At 41.9% G+C, this 19,046-nt stretch overlaps 1 protein-coding gene across 7 annotated transcripts in view; it reads right to left on the bottom strand.

The window, feature by feature from the left end:
* DENND1B (DENN domain containing 1B) overlaps positions 1-19,046 on the bottom strand; it is a 267,912-nt gene that overhangs the window by 22,132 nt on the left and 226,734 nt on the right. For all 7 annotated transcript variants that reach the window (XM_061161076.1, XM_061161073.1, XM_061161077.1 and 4 more), the window contains 2 exons: positions 16,089-16,145; positions 15,139-15,246 (listed from right to left, as the gene is read on the bottom strand). In XM_061161076.1, the coding sequence (XP_061017059.1) occupies positions 15,139-15,246; positions 16,089-16,145 (165 nt within the window). The remainder of the gene's footprint in view (positions 1-15,138; positions 15,247-16,088; positions 16,146-19,046) is intronic.

Below are 19,046 nucleotides of genomic sequence, written 5' to 3' on the forward strand. Positions count from 1 at the left end.
CTCCCCAGGAAGTACCCCACCCACGGCAGCCACTTCAGGGCATGGTGTCAACACAAAACCCCGCCCAGCTCAACCTGTGGTGAACCCCACCTCTGACTGACGGCATCACAGCATGTATTTAACTTCTTCTACTGCTTCTTTACACATGGGGCCCATCACTCAACAACCACTACACATAAAAACTGAGAACTAAAAAGAAGGACGGGGTGCATAAACAGATGGGGTGACAGCAGAGAGATGGAATCTAGGAGAGTTAAGTTGAACGACAGAAATGTAAAAGATATATATGATATAAAAGGTAAAGCATTCTTTGGGCTCACCAGCAATTTGAAACAGGTCAATAAAAATGATCTAAGCTGGCATTTCTACACACTAACAATGATCTCTTTGGAAAAAGACAATCCCATTTATAATAGCATAAAAAACAATAAAATACATAGAAATAAATTTAACCAAGAAAGTGAATGATCTATACAACAAAATCTTTAAGACACAGATGAAGAAATTGAGAAAGATGCAAATAAATGAAAAGATATTCTGTGTTTATGGACATGGAGAGTCAATATTGCTAAAATATTCATAGACCCACAGCCATCTATAAGTTCATTGCAATTACTATGAAAATGTGAATGACATTTTTCATGAAAATTGAAAAAAAAATCCTAAAACTTACATAGAATCACAAAAGACTCCACATAACCAAATCGGCCTTAGAAAGAATAAAATTAACAGAGCTGGACTTCCTGGTTTCAAACTATATTACAAAGCTATAGTTATCAAAATAGTATGGTGTTAGTATGAAGGATAGATACATCAATGGAACAGAATCACAAGCCAAGATATAAACTCATGCACTTAAGGTCAAGTAACATTTAACAAGGGAGTCAAGAGTACTCACTGGTAGTCTGTATAATAAGTGGTGCTGGTAAAACTGGATATTCACATGAAGAAGAATGAGATTGCATGAATTTAACCTGATGTCACTTATGAAATGTCTTCCCAGGTGGTGCTCGGGGTAAAGAACCTGCCTGCAAATGCAGGAGACATAAGAGACGCGAGTTCGATCCCTGGGTCGGGAAGATCCCCTGGAGGAGGGCACGGCAGCCCACTCAGCACCCTTGCCTGGAGAGTCCCACGGACAGAGGAGCCTGGTGGGCCACGGTCCACGGGGCTGCACAGCGTCAGACACGACTGAAGCAACGTGGCACACAGGCACACTCACAAAAATTAACTCAAAATTGGTTGAGGACTTAAACGTAAGATGTGAAACTATAAGTACTCATAGAGTAGAATAAAATATGGGAAAAAGCCCCCTGTCACTAGTCTTGACAATGATTTTTTTGGATATGACACCAAAAGCACAAGCAAAAAAAGCAAAATCAACACATGGAGCTACATCAAGCTAAAACACTTCTGCGCAGCAAGATAAATCATCAACAAAATGAGAAAGTTTCCCCCACTCTCATGGGATGGAAGAAACTATTTGCAAATCATGTATCTGATAAGGGATTATTGTGCAGAATATATAAGAAACTCATACAATTCGAACAATAACAATAGCAAAAGTCATAAATATCTGATTAGAAAATGAACAGATGACTTGAATAGACATTTTTCCAAAGAAGACAGACCAATGGCCATCAAGTACACTGAAGAGGTGCTGAACATCACTCATCATCAGGAAAAGGCCAATCACGACCAGAGTGAGATGTCACCTCACGCCTGTTAGAAGGACCGTCATCAAAGAGATAGGAGGAAACAAATGCTGAAGAATGGCGTGGAGAAAAGGGAACCCTTGTGCACTGTTGGTGGGAATGGAAATCAGCAGAGCCATAAGGGAAAAGAGTACAGAGGTTCCTTTAAAAACTAAAACCAGTTACCATATGATGGGCAGTCCCACTCCTGGCTATCTATCAGAAGGAAGTGAGATCACTGTCTTGTGGAGATCCCCGCGCCCCATGTTCACTGCAGTATGATTCAACAACAACTAAGATACGGAAACAACTGAAGTGTCCATCAGTGGATGAACAGATAAGAGAAAATGCGGTACGTATGTATGCGGTGGGATACCATTAAGCCACAGAGAGAAATCCTGCTATTTGTGACAGCGGGGATGAACCTGGAGGGCATTATGCGAAGTAAGTCAGACAGAGAAAGACAGACACTGCATGACCTCGTTTACATGCAGAAGGTAAAACAGCTCAACTCTCAGAAAGTAGCCCGCTGGTTGCCAGGGGCTGGGAACCCCATGGGGGTGGGTTACCGCAACGGGCTGGGGAGCTGGTGGTCAAAGCGTACAAACCTGCCCTTACGAGACGAGCAAGTCCAGGGACCACGGTTCGCAGTGCGGCGCTGCATGCTTGAGAGCTGCAGCAGAGGGAATCCTCACCACTCTCACCCCAGTGAGTGAACGGCAGTTACACGAGGTGAGGGACACGCGAACCAACCTTACTGTGGCGAACACGTCCCACTAGGTGCGTGTACGAAATTTCAAACAGAAAGAAACAAATTATGCAAACTGAGACACAAGCGGAAAGGGGGGCAGGGATAAATAAACACAAACTAAAGACGGAGCAGAACGGAACTGCCAAGAGCCGCAAGGGACCCTCAGGGGGCCAAGTCCTGCTCCCCACAGGGTGGCTGCTCGCTGCACCCGCAGGGAGGCGCTGCAGTGGCAGGCGGGCCAGGACAGCGTCCCCTCGTACTTATCAAGCAGCCAGCGGCTGCTGTAAGAACAGGTTCCACCACGGCACTAACTGGAATTTCTGCAGGGGATCTGTGCGGGGATGAACAGAAGTAGCTTCGTTGCATGGACCTTAAGGCTAAGAGGCTAGAAGAGGGTAGGAAAGTGGCTCAAGTTCAAGTGCCACGTGAGAGGCCAGGCTGGTTTCCTGGTCCAGGTTTGTGATACTCCAGAACTTCAGATCTCGACACTCCCACATGGGGTCTTCCTGGTCAGTGAGGAGCGTGATGTTAAGGCGTGAACAGGAGGAGCACACAGGCCGGTGAAGGAGCGTCTGTCTGAGCTGGTTGATGACGGTCACTTACAGGTGGTCAGAGGAGGCTGGTGACCCAGGCCGAGCACGCGGCCGTGCTCAGAAGCAGCCCAGGACCTGGGAGGCTGTAAAGCAGCCCCTGCAGGTACTCAGGCTGCTTTCTGTGGACCTGAGTGTGACACACACACCCCAAGGGTGCTGCCCACACCTGGCCCACACTACAGTACTAACTGCATCCGCGGACGCTTATTTTAACTAACATCGTTACTAAGTTGAGGACCACTCTGGAATTAGACCAAAGAAATCATCACATTAGATTTCAGAGACAGAATAATTTGAACTCAGAACAGACCCTGGGACAGAAGTCCTTTTACTGATGTCAGCAAGTTCCTTCAGATGGTTCTGATTTTCTTTACGAAGTTCAGTTTGGCAAAATAGTGTCTCAAAATCTTTTAGAAACACAGTGCTTTAGAATTCGCCTCTCCAGGGCTGATCAGAGATGATGTGAAAACCTATCCAATTGCCTCACCAGCTAAAGCACCCTCTCTCCCCACCATGGTTACTGGGTGAGGGTCTCCTCCTGAGTTCATGCAATACAGCTGTGAATGATTAGGCCAGCTTTTAAGGACTGTTCAAATACCAAGTAACTTGTTAACTCTAAGTATTTAAAGATACACTGTTTCATTATTTTTATCTTCTTTAATATTTGAAGAGGCAAATTTTGAGAAAGCTTTTGCAACTTTTCCATTCTGAAAGATTATTGATTAGTTTAAAAACAAGAGTTTGTAGAAGACTATTAAAACATTATTCTCAAAGCTAAATAAATAAGTAAATAAATAAATAATCCTTTGATAAATGGCAAACTATTTGCAATTTCACTCTTGCTGACAGGGGTTCAATAGCCCCACATTTTAAAAGGTTTCTTGGTGCACAGTGAGTCCACGTTATTTTCAATATGACCTAGCATTAGATTCCTTTCACTAGCCGAAGAGAAGATGATGATTCAAGCTGGAAGAAGCAGCTAAAAAGTTGGCACTGATGAGCAGAAATGTTTGATTTCCAACCACCTTAATAAACTATGTTTGTAAAAAGTACATAGTGAAGGAGTAAAATATCTAATTTATAAAATAACTATAGCTGGACTATATTTTTCAGGTTACTGTATCTGCATACAGTAAGCATCAATGTGCGTGGATGTGTGCAGTCACCAAACGGTTTCAGGATTGAGGGCGGCAAGACTCTGAAGAGAAAGTGCAATTCTGTCTGGGTTTCAAAAGTGTTATTTTACAAATGTCAGAGCCTGACGAAGGCCAAGAGGGATGAGAGCACGGCACAATCGCCAGGGTTAGACCTGAGTGCTGCAAAGACCCTGCAGAACTTGGAGAGAAGGGAGTCCTGCTGTGTAACTCGTTAAGATATTTATCTACTATGCTAGTATTTTATGTTCTGCGCCAGGAAACAGAACCATGTGCAATGGACACAAACCCAGCTCCAGTTATCATCGGGTTCCATAGTACTCTGAAGCTGCACAGCTACTGACACTCCTGACAGTCTCTCTCTCCTGGGGATGCTACCCGGCAACAGCAGGAACCCCTACAAAGACAAGACTGGCTTTTCCTTTCATCGACACTAACACTGATCTCTGACCAACCCGAAAAGCGGTTCTTACACACAAAATGGGAAGACAACCACCATTTCTGTATCGCAGGATGCTTAGGAAAAAAATAAGAATCTGTCTATAAAATTTGGAATAGATAGCTGTCGTCATTTTCACCAGAAGCCTTTAAAACAATTAAAGATTCACAAGAAAAGAGTTAAACGGAACAGAGAGATCTTAATGGTGTGATTACGGATGTGAAGTCTAGAATGGTCCTGGAAGTGAAAGTGTTAGTCTCTCAGTGGTGTTCAACCTTTGTGACCCTATGGACTGTAGCCCACCAGGATCCTCTGTCCATGGAATTCTCTAGGCAAGAATACTGGAATGGGATTTCACTTTCTTCTCCAGGGGATCTCTCTGACCCAGGTATCAAACCCACGTCTCTTGCATTGGCAGGTGGACTGTTTACCATCTGAGCCACGAGGGAAGCTCAATTTAAGATTAAGCTCAAGATAAATTTACGTATCTTTGTTTTTGTCTCAAGACTTTGTGACAAGTGACACAGCCAATTTTGGCAATAAATCTGAAGAGTAAAATTATAACATTAAAAAGGTACATTTTAACATAAAAAGATCTCATAGAATACAGGGAACCCTGTCATCTAAGTCTTTATAATACACTAGGCATTGTTCATTTTAGAAATGAAGTCCTGGCCAGTTGGTGAAAGAAGGAGTTGGTTTTTGAATTATTTCTTTGAAAGGATAATGTTCTTGAACAATTTTATGACAATATAAGATTTTCAAATGTGTATTCCATTATCTCTCCAAAAGAGAGAGGCAGATCTTATAATTATAAACTTATGTCTTATGCAACCATCTTCTTCAAGGAAAGAAAATATTACATGAACTCACTAGAGGGCACCCTTGTCACCCATAACTGAGGTTTTGGGGGTGAGGGTGGGGGCACAGATGTTAACTGTAATCAAATTTGACATGTTCAAAATTAATATTATTTCAACAGAAAACAACAGAGAAAAATAACTTTCTTTAAATCAACAATAGGGTACCCAAATTTTCAAACTGAACTTAAAAGATCAATTTTATAGATTAGTGACATTAGTATAAACTAGACCAAATAGATGCTATGTGAAAGAGTAACTTTTGGACAAAGACTGCTAAGCCATGATTCATGTAGGCAGTACTTCTTATGGGCATCTTTTAGTAGAAACACACGAGCTATTTTTTAAAAATATTTTATCATTTGAAACTCTCAGACTTTAATACTTCTCTAATCCTTTCTGATCACTTTAATTCAACATTTTAGCTTAATCACAGTAACAGAATTCTCAGTACTGAACCAAAGTAAACAGAGTGCTAAAAACAAAAAATTAATGGTTTTTCTGGCTTAACATGATTTGGTTAAACTTATTTTATTTCTTTGTAAGATTTATCCTAAGTATTTTTTCCAAATATCTGGCCCTCCTCCTTCACAACCTAGTTCCTTCCCCTGAGGTCACAATTATCCTTCACATTGTGATTTACAGTCTCTTTTTTCTTGCCCATAAGAAGCAAGAGGCTACTTCCCTCTAAGCCAGTTGACTCTGCCATTTCTTTCTTGACCAATAAAGCAAAGCTATTCAATGGACTGTATTTTCCAAAGATCCCAACAAGTGTGTCATTTTCTGAAATCTATTATGTCACCTGAGCAAGAGACACTGTCCGTAATTACACTGATTTTATCCCTGGGTTCTACTAAATTTCAATGATGAAAACTGTGTCATAAACACAATATAAGCCACACCCTACTACGTGTGGATATCCCACCATTCATTAAGCTTAGGAACTAATAAGCAAGAGCATCTAAGTTTTTATTTTTTCCTGTTAATTTCACAGAAACGATTTCATTGGCAGGATTTTAAAACATGAGATTTACTCTGTGTAAGATGTAAACCCCCTGACTGCTCATATTTAAAACATGCTTACACATGGGGGTTTAAATTCCCATTCAACTGAAATGTGGCTTTGAAATGCCTTACCTGCAAGTCTCCACAGGCCAGAAAGGCATATGTAACTTCTAAGCACATTCTTTAAAGATGAGGTTACATTACTCATCAATTATAAAATGGGCTCACTGCTGCTGCGCTGTATTCCAAATCCACCAGGAAGATTTACAAACCAATAAAAACATAAAGACTCAAAAAGACAGCAATTGCGTTTGAAGTGTACGTTATCACCTTATATAATGGGGAAAAAAAACGGAAAATCATGTAGACTGTATAGTATGGCATTAACATCTTCCTTATTTCCACACTCAAAAGAACTTTTCCTATCTCGGACTACTAGTCTGTTTGTGAATGTATTTGAAAAACAGAGTAAGTGGCTGCTAATTTAATAGTAGCTGGTCCTATTAGGAGGAATTACAACGGTTGAGTGTATTTGTATTTGTAAACACTGTGTTTGGGTTTAAGTCTTGACTGCACTCCAATTGTGGGTATTTGTCAACAGTCACACAGCTTATAGTACAAATGCAAAAATAACCTTCCATTCATATTTCCTGAAGCAGCTCTTACAAAATTAATTAGATAGGCTGAAAACAAACCTGAGGGGACTGCCACTCGGTCCAGACGTGAAATAGTTAAGAGTGATACATGTGCCAGGGTTTTAATGGGGCTGAACAACAGAAAGCCTCAACCCTCCACTTGCACTTGATTTTACTGTGCTGGTTTTGCTTGCTTAGGGCCATCCATCTGTTAAGGTTGAGGCGTCACACAGCAACACTCCTGCTCACCGTTCACTGGGCTGGTGTCGTGTGTGTGTGTGTGTGTGTGTGTGTGTGTGTGCGCGCGCACACACACACCTGTGAGGCACACGGACAACAGACGTTACGATGATTGGAGAAGTTAAAAATGGCTAATGTTATTAAATATGGAGCAGTATCTTAGGTTCATATAAATTTTGCATATGACTTAATTTCTCATTCTTAGAAAATTCCAATACATTTTTACAAGCCAGCACTTTAGAACGTAATTGTAGATGACAGACTTGGCCTAGACATTGTTCGATAAGTCTGCAGTGTTTTGTTCTAAAATGAAGCGGATGAAAGGAGGCAGGTCTGCAGTGAAGAACAGCGCGGCTCCGCGCCCTGACTGTGGCCGTATTCTCCCTGGACATGACTGGGCCTGTTCTCAGTAAAGCCAGAGGAGGCTCTCCCTGGAGCCCTGTTAGGCTGGGGCTGCTGCCCGAACTGTCATCTGCACACAAAAGGGAAGAGGGCTGGGTTTCACAAACGGGAAGCCTAATTGGGAGAGCTCCATGGCTGTACCCTTGACATTTATTTAATCCTCATCAACAAAACGGGAAATAACCCTACTAATTAGCAGACCAACACACAAATTACTGTTTGCTGGGAGTAGGTTCAGACTCACAATCCATTTCAAAATTAAGCTAAGTAACAGAAGCTTTAAACAACACACATTTTCAGTTTCTGCTCTTCTCTACAGCACACAGATTATAAAAATTGATTTTTTTTTTACTTTAAAATACATTCTTAGAATTTAAATGACCCAAATCTCATTTTCCTCTTCTGAAAAATGAATGAAGATAAAGTGTTGCAGTTACACAAGTCTAGCTAGAAAACTGGAAACATGAAGTTCTTCATATAGTCGAGACTGACTTCTCAAATGGATAAGCAAATAGGCTAGGAGTGGACGAGTCAGGTCCACATTCTTTGTATTGATAATCTGACAATAAAATGACACGTAACGTCTTAGGAACTTACAAGCCAAGAGATTTCTTGGTTAAAATATATAAATAAGTAAAAAGCTGTGTATCTTTCCAAATCATGAACTGGGATCTAAGGGCATCTCTAGTTAGAATGAAGACAGACAATCTCAGGGTCCACAGTGACTGCAGGATTGTTAGTGACTCTGGGAGTAACCGAGAGAGGAGTCAGATGTACCACTGCTCTGAAAGACCTGAAGCTCAATGAGCAAGTCTGTGTACGAATGGACAGCTGCCGACTGCGCAGTGCCTCTTGTGTGGCAGATACTCTATATACACCATCTATGATGGCCACAGCATCCTAGGAAGATAGCATGTATCATTACTGTCATTTCACAAATGCAGAAACTAAGGCTTGGGGCTTCCCAGATGGCGCAATGGTGGAAGAATCCACCTGCTAAATCAGGAGACGCAAGAGGCAGAGGTTGGATCTCTGGGTGGGAGGATCCCCGGAGGAGGAAAGGGCAACTCACTCCAGCGTTCTTCCTGGAGAAGCCCATGGCCAGAGGAGCCTGGTGGACTGCAGTCCATGGAGTTGCAGAGTTGTGTTTGGCTCCATGCTCCGTGCCAGTACCTTTCTCAGAGTCAAGTCTTTCTGGCTGGAAGGTCTCTACCCCCGTCTCTAACAGCTCCTCCTCTGCGAGCAACCTCTCCATTTGAAGGCAGGAGAGGCGTGGCCAGGGGCTCACGTTCCAGAATCAGTCCGTCTGCTTTTCCATCCAGAGGACAAGATGGTTGGATGGCATCACTGACTCAACGGACATGAGTTTGTGCACACTCTGGGAGACAGTGAAGGACAGGGAAGCCTGGCGTGCTGCGGTCCGTGAGGTTGGAAAGAGTCAGACACGACAGCAACAGAACAACAACTCTGCTATTGAATACTGTAGAACTTTGGGCACATTTCCTAACCTCTCTGCTCCCAGTTTCTAAATCTGAAAAATCATGGGGAATAGTTCCCACTCTGCTTGGATTGTTGGGAGTTTTAAACTAATCCTGTTGTACACACAAACGCACAGACACATTCTGCTAACCAAGGAACCACTTCTGTTCTTCCTGTTTTCCAAGGCTGCTCTAGCGCACTTCAATATTATTTCAACTCTGTAACAACTCAGGTTTGGGAAGCTGCAGTAAAAACATCAAAATTATCTGGATCACCAAATCCCACAGGTCTCTAGGGAATCTTGCTTTCAGGTACCTGAATTTACTACCCAGCCAGTCTTAAGAGAACCTGGTCACGTGAACACTCAAATGGAAGAGGCAGCCCGGGCACAGGCCAGGACTAACAGGAGAGAGAGGTGGCACAGAAGGGAGGACAGAGTGCATTCTACAACAGGGTGTTTCGGCTTGCAGCCTTTCCGCGTCTTTAAGCGGAGGCCGGGAAGCTGGGCGGGGCGGGGGCGGGGGTGTTTCCGAGGGAGGCTCTGATGAGCCTGAGCCCCGCCCATCACGAGGCTGCACGGGACCCTGTCTCCCCAAACATGCCGGGCTCCCCAGGTACGTCCTCCCCGCTGTGAGCATCCGGTCCCAGGTCCCCGGATGGCGTGAGCCTGCTCGAAGGCGTTCTAAACCTGTGTGTGTTATGAATCACGGGAGCGGTGGGCTTTTTTCTGTTGTTCATGTCAGAGGCTAAGCACAGGAAAGGGGCTTAGCTCCCTACTACACTTTGTCACTGCAGTGAATCTTATCTAAGTGAATTTTAATTCTTTATTCCACGATTCTTTGTAAGATGTTAATCTACTGTTGGGAATAGGTAGAATATAAATAAGGAGATAAACATTAGTGTCTCTCACATATTTACTTATATCTAGATTCTTTCTTTAACCACGTCTAACCATTCTCAGAACTGCTTCTGTATTTAACTGAGAGTCTTAACGAGCTCAGATCTGAATGTTACAACTTGGAGGGCCCGGAGTGAGAGAGGTGATGGTTTGGGAATCATCACAGAGTAACACACACATGATTCTAGCATCAGCTTTCTGTCTCTTTCACGAGATACTGCATCATATTTTGATTACATCAATGAGGCTGGATTATCTCCAAAAAGTGAACTGAGGAAGCTTCTGCGTTATCAGACCACAAAGAGAAGGCAGCAGACGGTGCCCGCTCCCTCCAGATGTCTGTGTCCAAAATGCAAATACTGTACCCTACGGTCCTTTTGTTTGTGTGCGTGGCCCGTCTCCTGGGAGAATGGAGGCCACAGCAGCCCATCAGGTAGGCTGACCTTGACCTTAACCAAGCCTCGGGTTTGTGGGACAAAGATCCAGCCTCTAACGACCCCAAAATATAGATGGTTCTTTTTTCTTTCTTTGTAAAGATGACTTTTTGGAAAATAGCATTATAAAGCAATTAGAAATAGCGAAAATCCCTTGAGATACTGTCACAATCCTTAACACCCCTTCTCTGTTCACAGACACCCTCCCAGCACCCCTGGTAACATGGTCTCCCCCCATCCCATCCCTCAACAGTGAGGGTAGATGGAGCCAAAGCCTAATGCCTGCCCTTCATGCGCTTGATTACACTCTTCAACAAGAACATGGACTTGGGAACTGTGGTCCATTTCCAGTAGTTGTGTGAACTGAAGGCTTGCAAGCTCAGTGACAGGGCAGAGAAGCTGAGAAAGCTGATCCACAGAATGCACGGTGATCAAATGGGCAGAGCACTGAACGGATGAGATGGAGACAGAGAGGGACGGGGGCAGGGGTCAGGCACTGTCCTGACCGCTCTCCCAGGCCTCTCACGCGAATCCTGCCCGGGGCCCACGTGCTCCTGAGCTTGGCTGTCCTAAGGAACAGGAAGCTCCTCATGATACACGCTCTGCTGCTGTCTTATTCCACGTGTGGTTGTGTGTGTTTCCTAATGCTATGAGATTAGACAGAGAATTCAGACCAGGGCTGGACGACAGTTTCAACTGGAGTGTACCATGGTCTGCTTTTATAAATAAGCTGCTGACCACAAGTTGGCTATCATCTCAGAGCACTATAACTATCAGCTCAGAGAAGTAAAATCAGTACTGCAAGAAAACATGCATTCTGGCAGCTATGAGGAAAAAATAGTAAGGGGGGAAAGTAACCAGGGAAAAAACTGCCAAAGGGCTCAAAATTTACCTCTTTTGTTAAGTGTGTGAATCTAAAACTGAACAATCAAATTTCAATTACAGAAAAATACAACCAAAAGGTTAAATTATAATAAATACTGGGCTGCAAATGTTTAGAAATATAAACTCAAAAAATTTAGCTGTGAAAATACATATACAGAGATATATGTATCTACTTATAAAATGGGACAGATACATATATATACACTGGCTGCACACATTACCTGACACTCATATTTATCACTCATAAAGGTAGTTATTCAGACGTTATCAGCATCTGCACAATAAATCTAAATATGCTGGCTTAACAAATTCTTACATACCAAGAAGGAAAATAAAACTATAATTCTTAAAAGAACAAGCCCTACTTCTTTTAATTCTTGTTAAAGTCATCATGTCATGTCATGTCTGCCTGAAAATCATAAAATGCCAATTAGCGAAAGGAGATAACTGCAGTAATGATACTATGATAAAAGCCGTGATGATTCAAGGTGAATATGCAATGAATATAACTTATTATCCTGTAAAGTTTTCTATAACTTAATATAATTTTCTCTTATCAGAAACTGTGTCTCTAGGAATTCAAAGAAAACAAAAACAGAAATCATTAACATATTTTCTAATTAAATTATCATAAAAATATGCCATGTTAAAAAAACCCAAAGATTTTAAAAATTAAATATGAGAAGCCAAAGGTAATTTTCTTAATTTAAAACTGTTATTTAAGATAGGCATCCCTCCAATTTAAATATTTTCTTTTTATCTTAAAGCATGGTACAGTTAACAAAGATTCCCATATTTTTTTCACAACAAAGTCCAGGAAGCGCACATAGTCCCCAGCAGGATAAATCCAATGAACATGCCGAGACACACAGTAATTGAATTTACAAAAATGAAAGACAAAAAAATATTAAAAGCAACAAGGGAAAAACAACAAATAATATACAAAGGAACTCCCATAAGGTTATCAGCTGAGTTTTAGGAGAAACTCTGCAGGCCAGAAGGGAGTGGCACGATATATTTAAAGTGATGAAAGGGAAGAACCTACAACCAAGAATACTCTACCCAGCAAGGCTCTCATTCAGAGATGATGGAGAAATCAAAGCTTTACAGACAAGCAAAAGGTAAGAGAATTCAGCACCACCAAACCAACTTTGCAACAAATGCTAAAGAACTCTAGGCTGGTAAAAGACCAGCAACTCAAAACAACCTTGCACATATATAAACTGCTATATCAACACCTCATGGGAGCAACAAGCCTCAAAATTACAATAGATACACACACAAAAAAGTAAAAGCAACCCAAACGCAACACTCAAGATGGTCATCAAGCTAGAAGAGAAGAGAACAAAAGAGGAAGAGAAGGAAAAAGACCTACAAAAATGAACCTGAAATGCTTAATGGCAATAGGGAGACACATATCAGTAATTACCTGAACTGTAAACAGACCAAATGGTCCAACCAAAAGACACGGACTGTCTGAACGCATACAAATACAAGACCTGTATATATGCTAGCTACAAGAGACTCACTCACCTCAGACCTAGGGACACATACAGATTGAAAGTGAGGGGATGGAAGAAGGTGTTCCATGCAAATGGAAATCAAAAGAAAGCTGTATTAGCCATTCTCGTATCAGACAAAACAGACTTTAAAATAAAGTTGTAAGGTTTAAGGTTGTAAAGTTAAAAAAAAGGTTAAAGTTGCAAGGTTTAAAAAAGAAAAAGATACTACATAATGATCAAGGGATCAATTCAAGAAGGAGATAAAACAATTGTAAATATATATGCACCCAATGCAGGAGCACCTCAATATATAAGGAAAATAGTAACAACCTTGAAGGGAGAAAGCGATAGTAACATAGTAATAGTGGGGGACTTCAGCACCCTACTTTCATCAATGGGCAGAACATCCAGGCAGAAAATCAACCTTAAATGATGCATTAGACCAAGTGGTCTAAAGTATAAATAAAAGCATTCCATCCAAAAGCACGTTCTTCTCAAGTGCAGATGCAATGTGCTCTATGACTGACCATGCGCTGGCCCACAAGGCAGGCCTTGGGAAAGTTAAGACGACTGAAATCACATCAAGCATGTTTTCTGATCACAACACTGTTGAGATTAAAAATAAATTACAGGAAAAAACTATAAAAAACACAAACGTGGAGGCTAAACAACATGCTACTGAACAACCAATAGATCACTAAAGAAATCAAAGAATTTAAAAATCTATCTATCATGCTTTATATATATATATACACACACACACACGTATATATATACACACATGCGCGCGCACACATAAATATACATATGATCTAAGTGCTTGAACATTAAAGCAGTAAACATTTTGGTTAAGTTTTTAAGCTATCAAAGTTTGAGAACAGACAAATGGGAAGTGAACATTCTAATGATGGGAGAAGAATTAAGAAACTGATTGCAAATCCACCATTAATTTACAAGTTTATAAATGTATTCCAGTTAACAGGGAGAACCAGAAAAGGCTCTTCCTCTTGTAAGATAATTATTTCACTGAAAGGCTTGCTTCAGGTCATACAACCAGCATTCACTGCCAATACACTGCAATTGAGCAAGACTAACGTATGAAAATGTAAGCTTAACAAACAGATAAATCATAGAGAAGACATTTTGTATGTTATAAAAACAGCCCCTTAAAGCAAAGAACTCTTAAGTTTTTCCAAAATACCTAGAAAAGTACCTGATACATAACAGCTGTTGAATGGCTGACCGAACGGGTCGTCTTTACAAGGGCGGAGGTTCTAGAGCACAGCCTCGCGGCCCTTCCCCGTCCCTGAAGACGCAGGACCCGCGCCGAGTCTGTGCGGCCAGGGGAGCCACCTGCGCATGGAGGGGGACGCCCGGCACGTCGGGCAAGCGGCGTGACCACTCGGCGTCAGCTTCCTCGTGTGTAAACTGGTGGCTGTGATAGATGAAGCGTTGCGGCTGCTCCCAGTTCAGTGGTTTCTTAACTTTAGTCTACTCACAAACTCCTTTCAAAAGGCAGTTTTCTAAGACCACTTAAAGTATGAGGTGTGTGCAATTTCTGCTTCTTAAAATCCTACAGAAGCACACTTATGATGCAAAATCAGACACACACACAGCTCTGATCCCGGACACATTCCTACTTAAGGATAGTATGTGAAGTAGCATTAGGTGGAAGCAGAAGCTTTAAACTACTTACAGCAAACGAAACATCTAACTTGAGAAAAAGACAGACATACATTACTCCATGTTCTAATTTCTACAGAGTACTATAGCAGTCAGATCCCCATGTATGAGCTTCACCTTACTTTGTAGTTAAGGAAGCCGTCATTAAGCTGCCCCCGCTGCTGCGCACCCGCACACGGCCCTGTCTCCCCCCACTCACCATGAGGCCATGACCCAGTGATGGGCGTGGAGTGGTACCTGGACCCAGGACTCACAGGCCCCTTGCACCTGTCCAGACTCTGCCTGCTCATAGTGACCATCATCAGGAGAATTTCTTACCATATGATTAAAAAAAAAATCAGTGGGTCCAAAATTGTTCCTGAAGAAATCACTGAAATCAACATAATATCAGACTCTGGGAGACAGGAGGGTGAATCCTCTCGCCTGGGAAAGCTTAATTAACATAATATCAGACTCTGGGAGACAGGAGGGTGAATCCTCTCACCTGGGAAATCTTCCGTCTGGCTAGGTTTCCTCCCCTCTCGCCATGTAACGTGTAAATGGGCGTGTATTGCACCAAACCGGAACAAGTCCCAAAGTCATCCTCATTTTCCTACACGCAAAGAGATCCTCAAGTGGTTATTCTAAAGTACTCATTTTATTACTAAGGTTTTCCAATTAATAGATAGTATCTGATACAGGTGCAAATAACAAAATTAACACTTGGAGTGTAAGTTTAAAACGAGCTATTTAGGAAGAAAATGCATTTTTATATATAATGAATTAAAAACTCCCAAAATCTCTGACTTTTTTGAACAATTTGAATAAAGTTTATATGAAGCCCATTCACGCTCCATTACTACAATGGAAGTTTTAAATAGTTTCTTCTCTTCAGAGGTAGAAATTCAAAACATAACTGATAAAATCTTCAAAAATATAATATGTAATCAACTCAAACACATATATACATACCTATACCTATTCACATATATGCAACATTCATAGATTCAAATACACCTCCTTTGTAAATTAAGAACATGCTTCAATTTAAAGTGGCTACTATTGGAAAGAGCTGGTAAAGCCCAGTGATGACATTTCTGCCTTAATTCTGCACCAGAGATCATCATTTTAAAAAAAAAAAAGTCTCAGCTTGAAGCAAGAATTTCAATTTTGATATCAAGGCAATCAACTTTATGAAGACATACATCCTGTTAAAGTACCTTTGAAGCCCTCTGCACCTCTGTGATAAAATATGCAAACGGTAAAGAGATTGTTCAGGGGGTACGTATAGAATGGCAGATAGCTGCCATGGGGCTTGTTATGAAAAATGCATCCTTGAACAAAGGGCTAAGCACATTTCCAAAGTCATTAAAAACATAAACCCCATGTGATTTGTGCAGAATAAGCTTCACACTAACACAGGAATCCAGGTGGAACGAGACGCGCTGGACGCACCTTGTGTCTGAGCTTGCTCTTCACCTCCTTTATCCCCTGCTTTGCGTGATTCTTGGCCTGGAAAACGACAACACGGGGGTCTGCTCAGCGCAGTTCCATCAAGTTTAAGGGATAAGTGTACGAGATCCCACTGAGTGAAAATTACTAACTTGTCATGTTACAAAGAAAAAGAAGAACCTGTCATCTAAAGCTCTGTTTTCAGGGACCCATTCCACCCACTATTATACCTGAATGAGGTGGGGAAAGCATTAGTCTCTGTTTGCACATGGGATCATCCAAAGGCTAGCAGTTACCCTACTTTGCCTCCAAGGCTATAAAAACACCAGAGACCATCAGATGGCCATTGCCTAGCCATAATCTGGCCTGACAAATGGGGAAGGAAAAGAGAAAGCACATCACAGCAGCGGGTTATTTTTGGGCAAACGTTTAGACTTTAAGAAATTCCTGCAATGATGCAGGAGACCCAGGTTGGATCCCTGGGTTGGGAAGATACCCTGGAGAAGGAAATGGCAACCCACTCCAGCATTCTTGCCTGGGAAATCCCATGGGCAGAGGAGCCTGGTGGGCTGCAGTCCATAGGGTCACAAAGCAAGTTGTACTGAATCTCAATCAGCTCCTAAGAGTCTCCTACAGAGACAGAGGCACAGTCACAAGTGCTGAAACGGAGGGAGGCCCACAGGCCCCGTGGAAGCACAGAAAAGGTAGAGAAGGCTTGTGGTGGGGCTGAGGAACTTTTTTTGATGAGAACTAATGTCAAAAATGACAGAATGATCTCTGTTCATTTCCAAGGCAAACCATTCAATATCACGGTAATCCAAGCCTATGCCCCAACCAGTAACGCTGAAGAAGCTGAAGTTGAACAGTTCTATGAAGACCTACAAGACCTTTTAGAACTAACATCCAAAAAAGACGTCCTTTTCATTATAGGGGACTGGGATGCAAAAGTAGGAAGTCAAGAAACACCTGGAGTAACAGGCAAATTTGGCCTTGGAGTACGGAATGAAGCAGGGCAAAGGCTAATAAAGTTTTGCCAAGAGAACCCACTGGTCATAGCAAACACCCTCTTCCAACAACACAAGAGAAGACTCTACACATGGATATCACCAGATGGCCAACACTGAAATCAGATTGATTATATTCTTTTCAGCCAAAGATGTAGAAGCTCTATACAGTCAGCAAAAACAAGACCGGGAGCTGACTGTGGCTCAGATCATGAACTCCTTGTTGCCAAATTCAGACTTAAACTGAAGAAAGTAGGGAAAAGCACTAGACCATTCAGGTATGACCTAAATCAAATCCCTTATGCCTGTACAGTGGAAGTGAGAAATAGATTTAAGGGACTAGATCTGATAGACAGAGTGCCTGATGAACTATGGACGAAGGTTCGTGACATTGTACAGGAGACAGGGATCAAGACCATCCCCATGGAAAAGAAATGCAAAAAGGCAAAATGGTTGTCTAAGCAGGCCTTACAAATAGCTGTAAAAAGAAGAGAAGCGAAAAGCAAAGGAGAAAAGGAAAGATATTCCCATCTGAATGCAGAGTTCCAAAGAATAGCAAGGAAAGATAAGAAAGCCTCCCTCAGTCATCAATGCAAAGAAATAGGGGAAAACAACAGAATGGGAAAGACTAGAGATCTCTTCAAGAAAATTAGAGATATCAAGGGAACATTTCATGCAAAGATGGGTTCGATAAAGGACAGAAATGGTATGGACCTAACAGAAGCAGAAGATATTAAGAAGAGGTGGCAAGAATACACAGAAGAACTGTACAAAAAAGATCTTCATGACCCAGATAATCACGATGATGTGATCACTCACCTAGAGCCAGACATCCTGGAATGTGAAGTCAAGTGGGCCTTAGAAAGCATCACTATGAACAAAGCTAGTGGAGGTGATAGAATTCCAGTTGAGCTATTTCAAATCCTAAAAGATGACGCTGTGAAAGTGCTGCACTCAATATGCCAGCAAATTTGGAAAACTCAGCAGTGGCCACAGGGCTGGAAAAGGTCAGTTTTCATTCCAATCCCTAAGAAAGGCAATCCCAAAGAATGCTCAAACTACCGCACAATTGCCCTCATCTCACACACTAGTAAAGTAATGCTCAAAATTCTCCAAGCCAGGCTTCAACAATACATGAACTGAGAACTTCCAGATGTCCAGGCTGGTTTTAGAAAAGGCAGAGGAACCAGAGATCAACTTGCCAACATCCACTGGATCATCAAAAAAGCAAGAGATTTCCAGAAAAACATCTATTTCTGCTTTATTGACTATGCCAAAGTCTTTGACTGTGTGGATCACAATAAACTGTGGAAAATTCTGAAAGAAATGGGAATACCAGACCACCTGATCTGCCTCTTGAGAAATCTGTATGCAGGTCACGAAGCAACAGTTAGAACTGGACATGGAACAACAGACTGGCTCCAAATAGGAAAAGGAGTACGCCAAGGCTGTATATTGTCACCCTGTTTATTTAACTTATATGCAGAGTACATCATGAGAAACGCTGGGCTGGAAGAGTACAAGTTGGAATCAAGATTGTAGGGAGAAATATCAATAACCTCAGATATGCAGATGACACCACCCTTATGGCAGAGAGTGAAGAGGAACTAAAAAGCCTCTTGATGAAAGTGAAAGAGGAGAGTGAAAGAGTTGGCTTAAAGCTTAACATTCAGAAAACTAAGATCATGGCATCTGGTCCCATCACCTCATGGGAAGTAGATGGGAAGACAGTGGAAAGAGTGTCAGACTTTATTTTTGGGGGCTCCAAAATCACTGCAGATGGTGACTGCAGCCATGAAATTAAAAGATGCTTACTCCTTGGAAGGAAAGTTATGACCAACCTAGAAAGCATATTAAAAAGCAGAGACATTACTTTGCCAACAAAGGTCCGTCTGGTCAAGGCTATGGTTTTTCCAGTGGTCATGTATGAATATGAGAGTTGGACTGTGAAGAAAGC

The sequence above is a fragment of the Dama dama genome, chromosome 14 (genome assembly GCF_033118175.1).
Source record: "Dama dama isolate Ldn47 chromosome 14, ASM3311817v1, whole genome shotgun sequence".
NCBI lineage: Eukaryota > Metazoa > Chordata > Mammalia > Artiodactyla > Cervidae > Dama > Dama dama.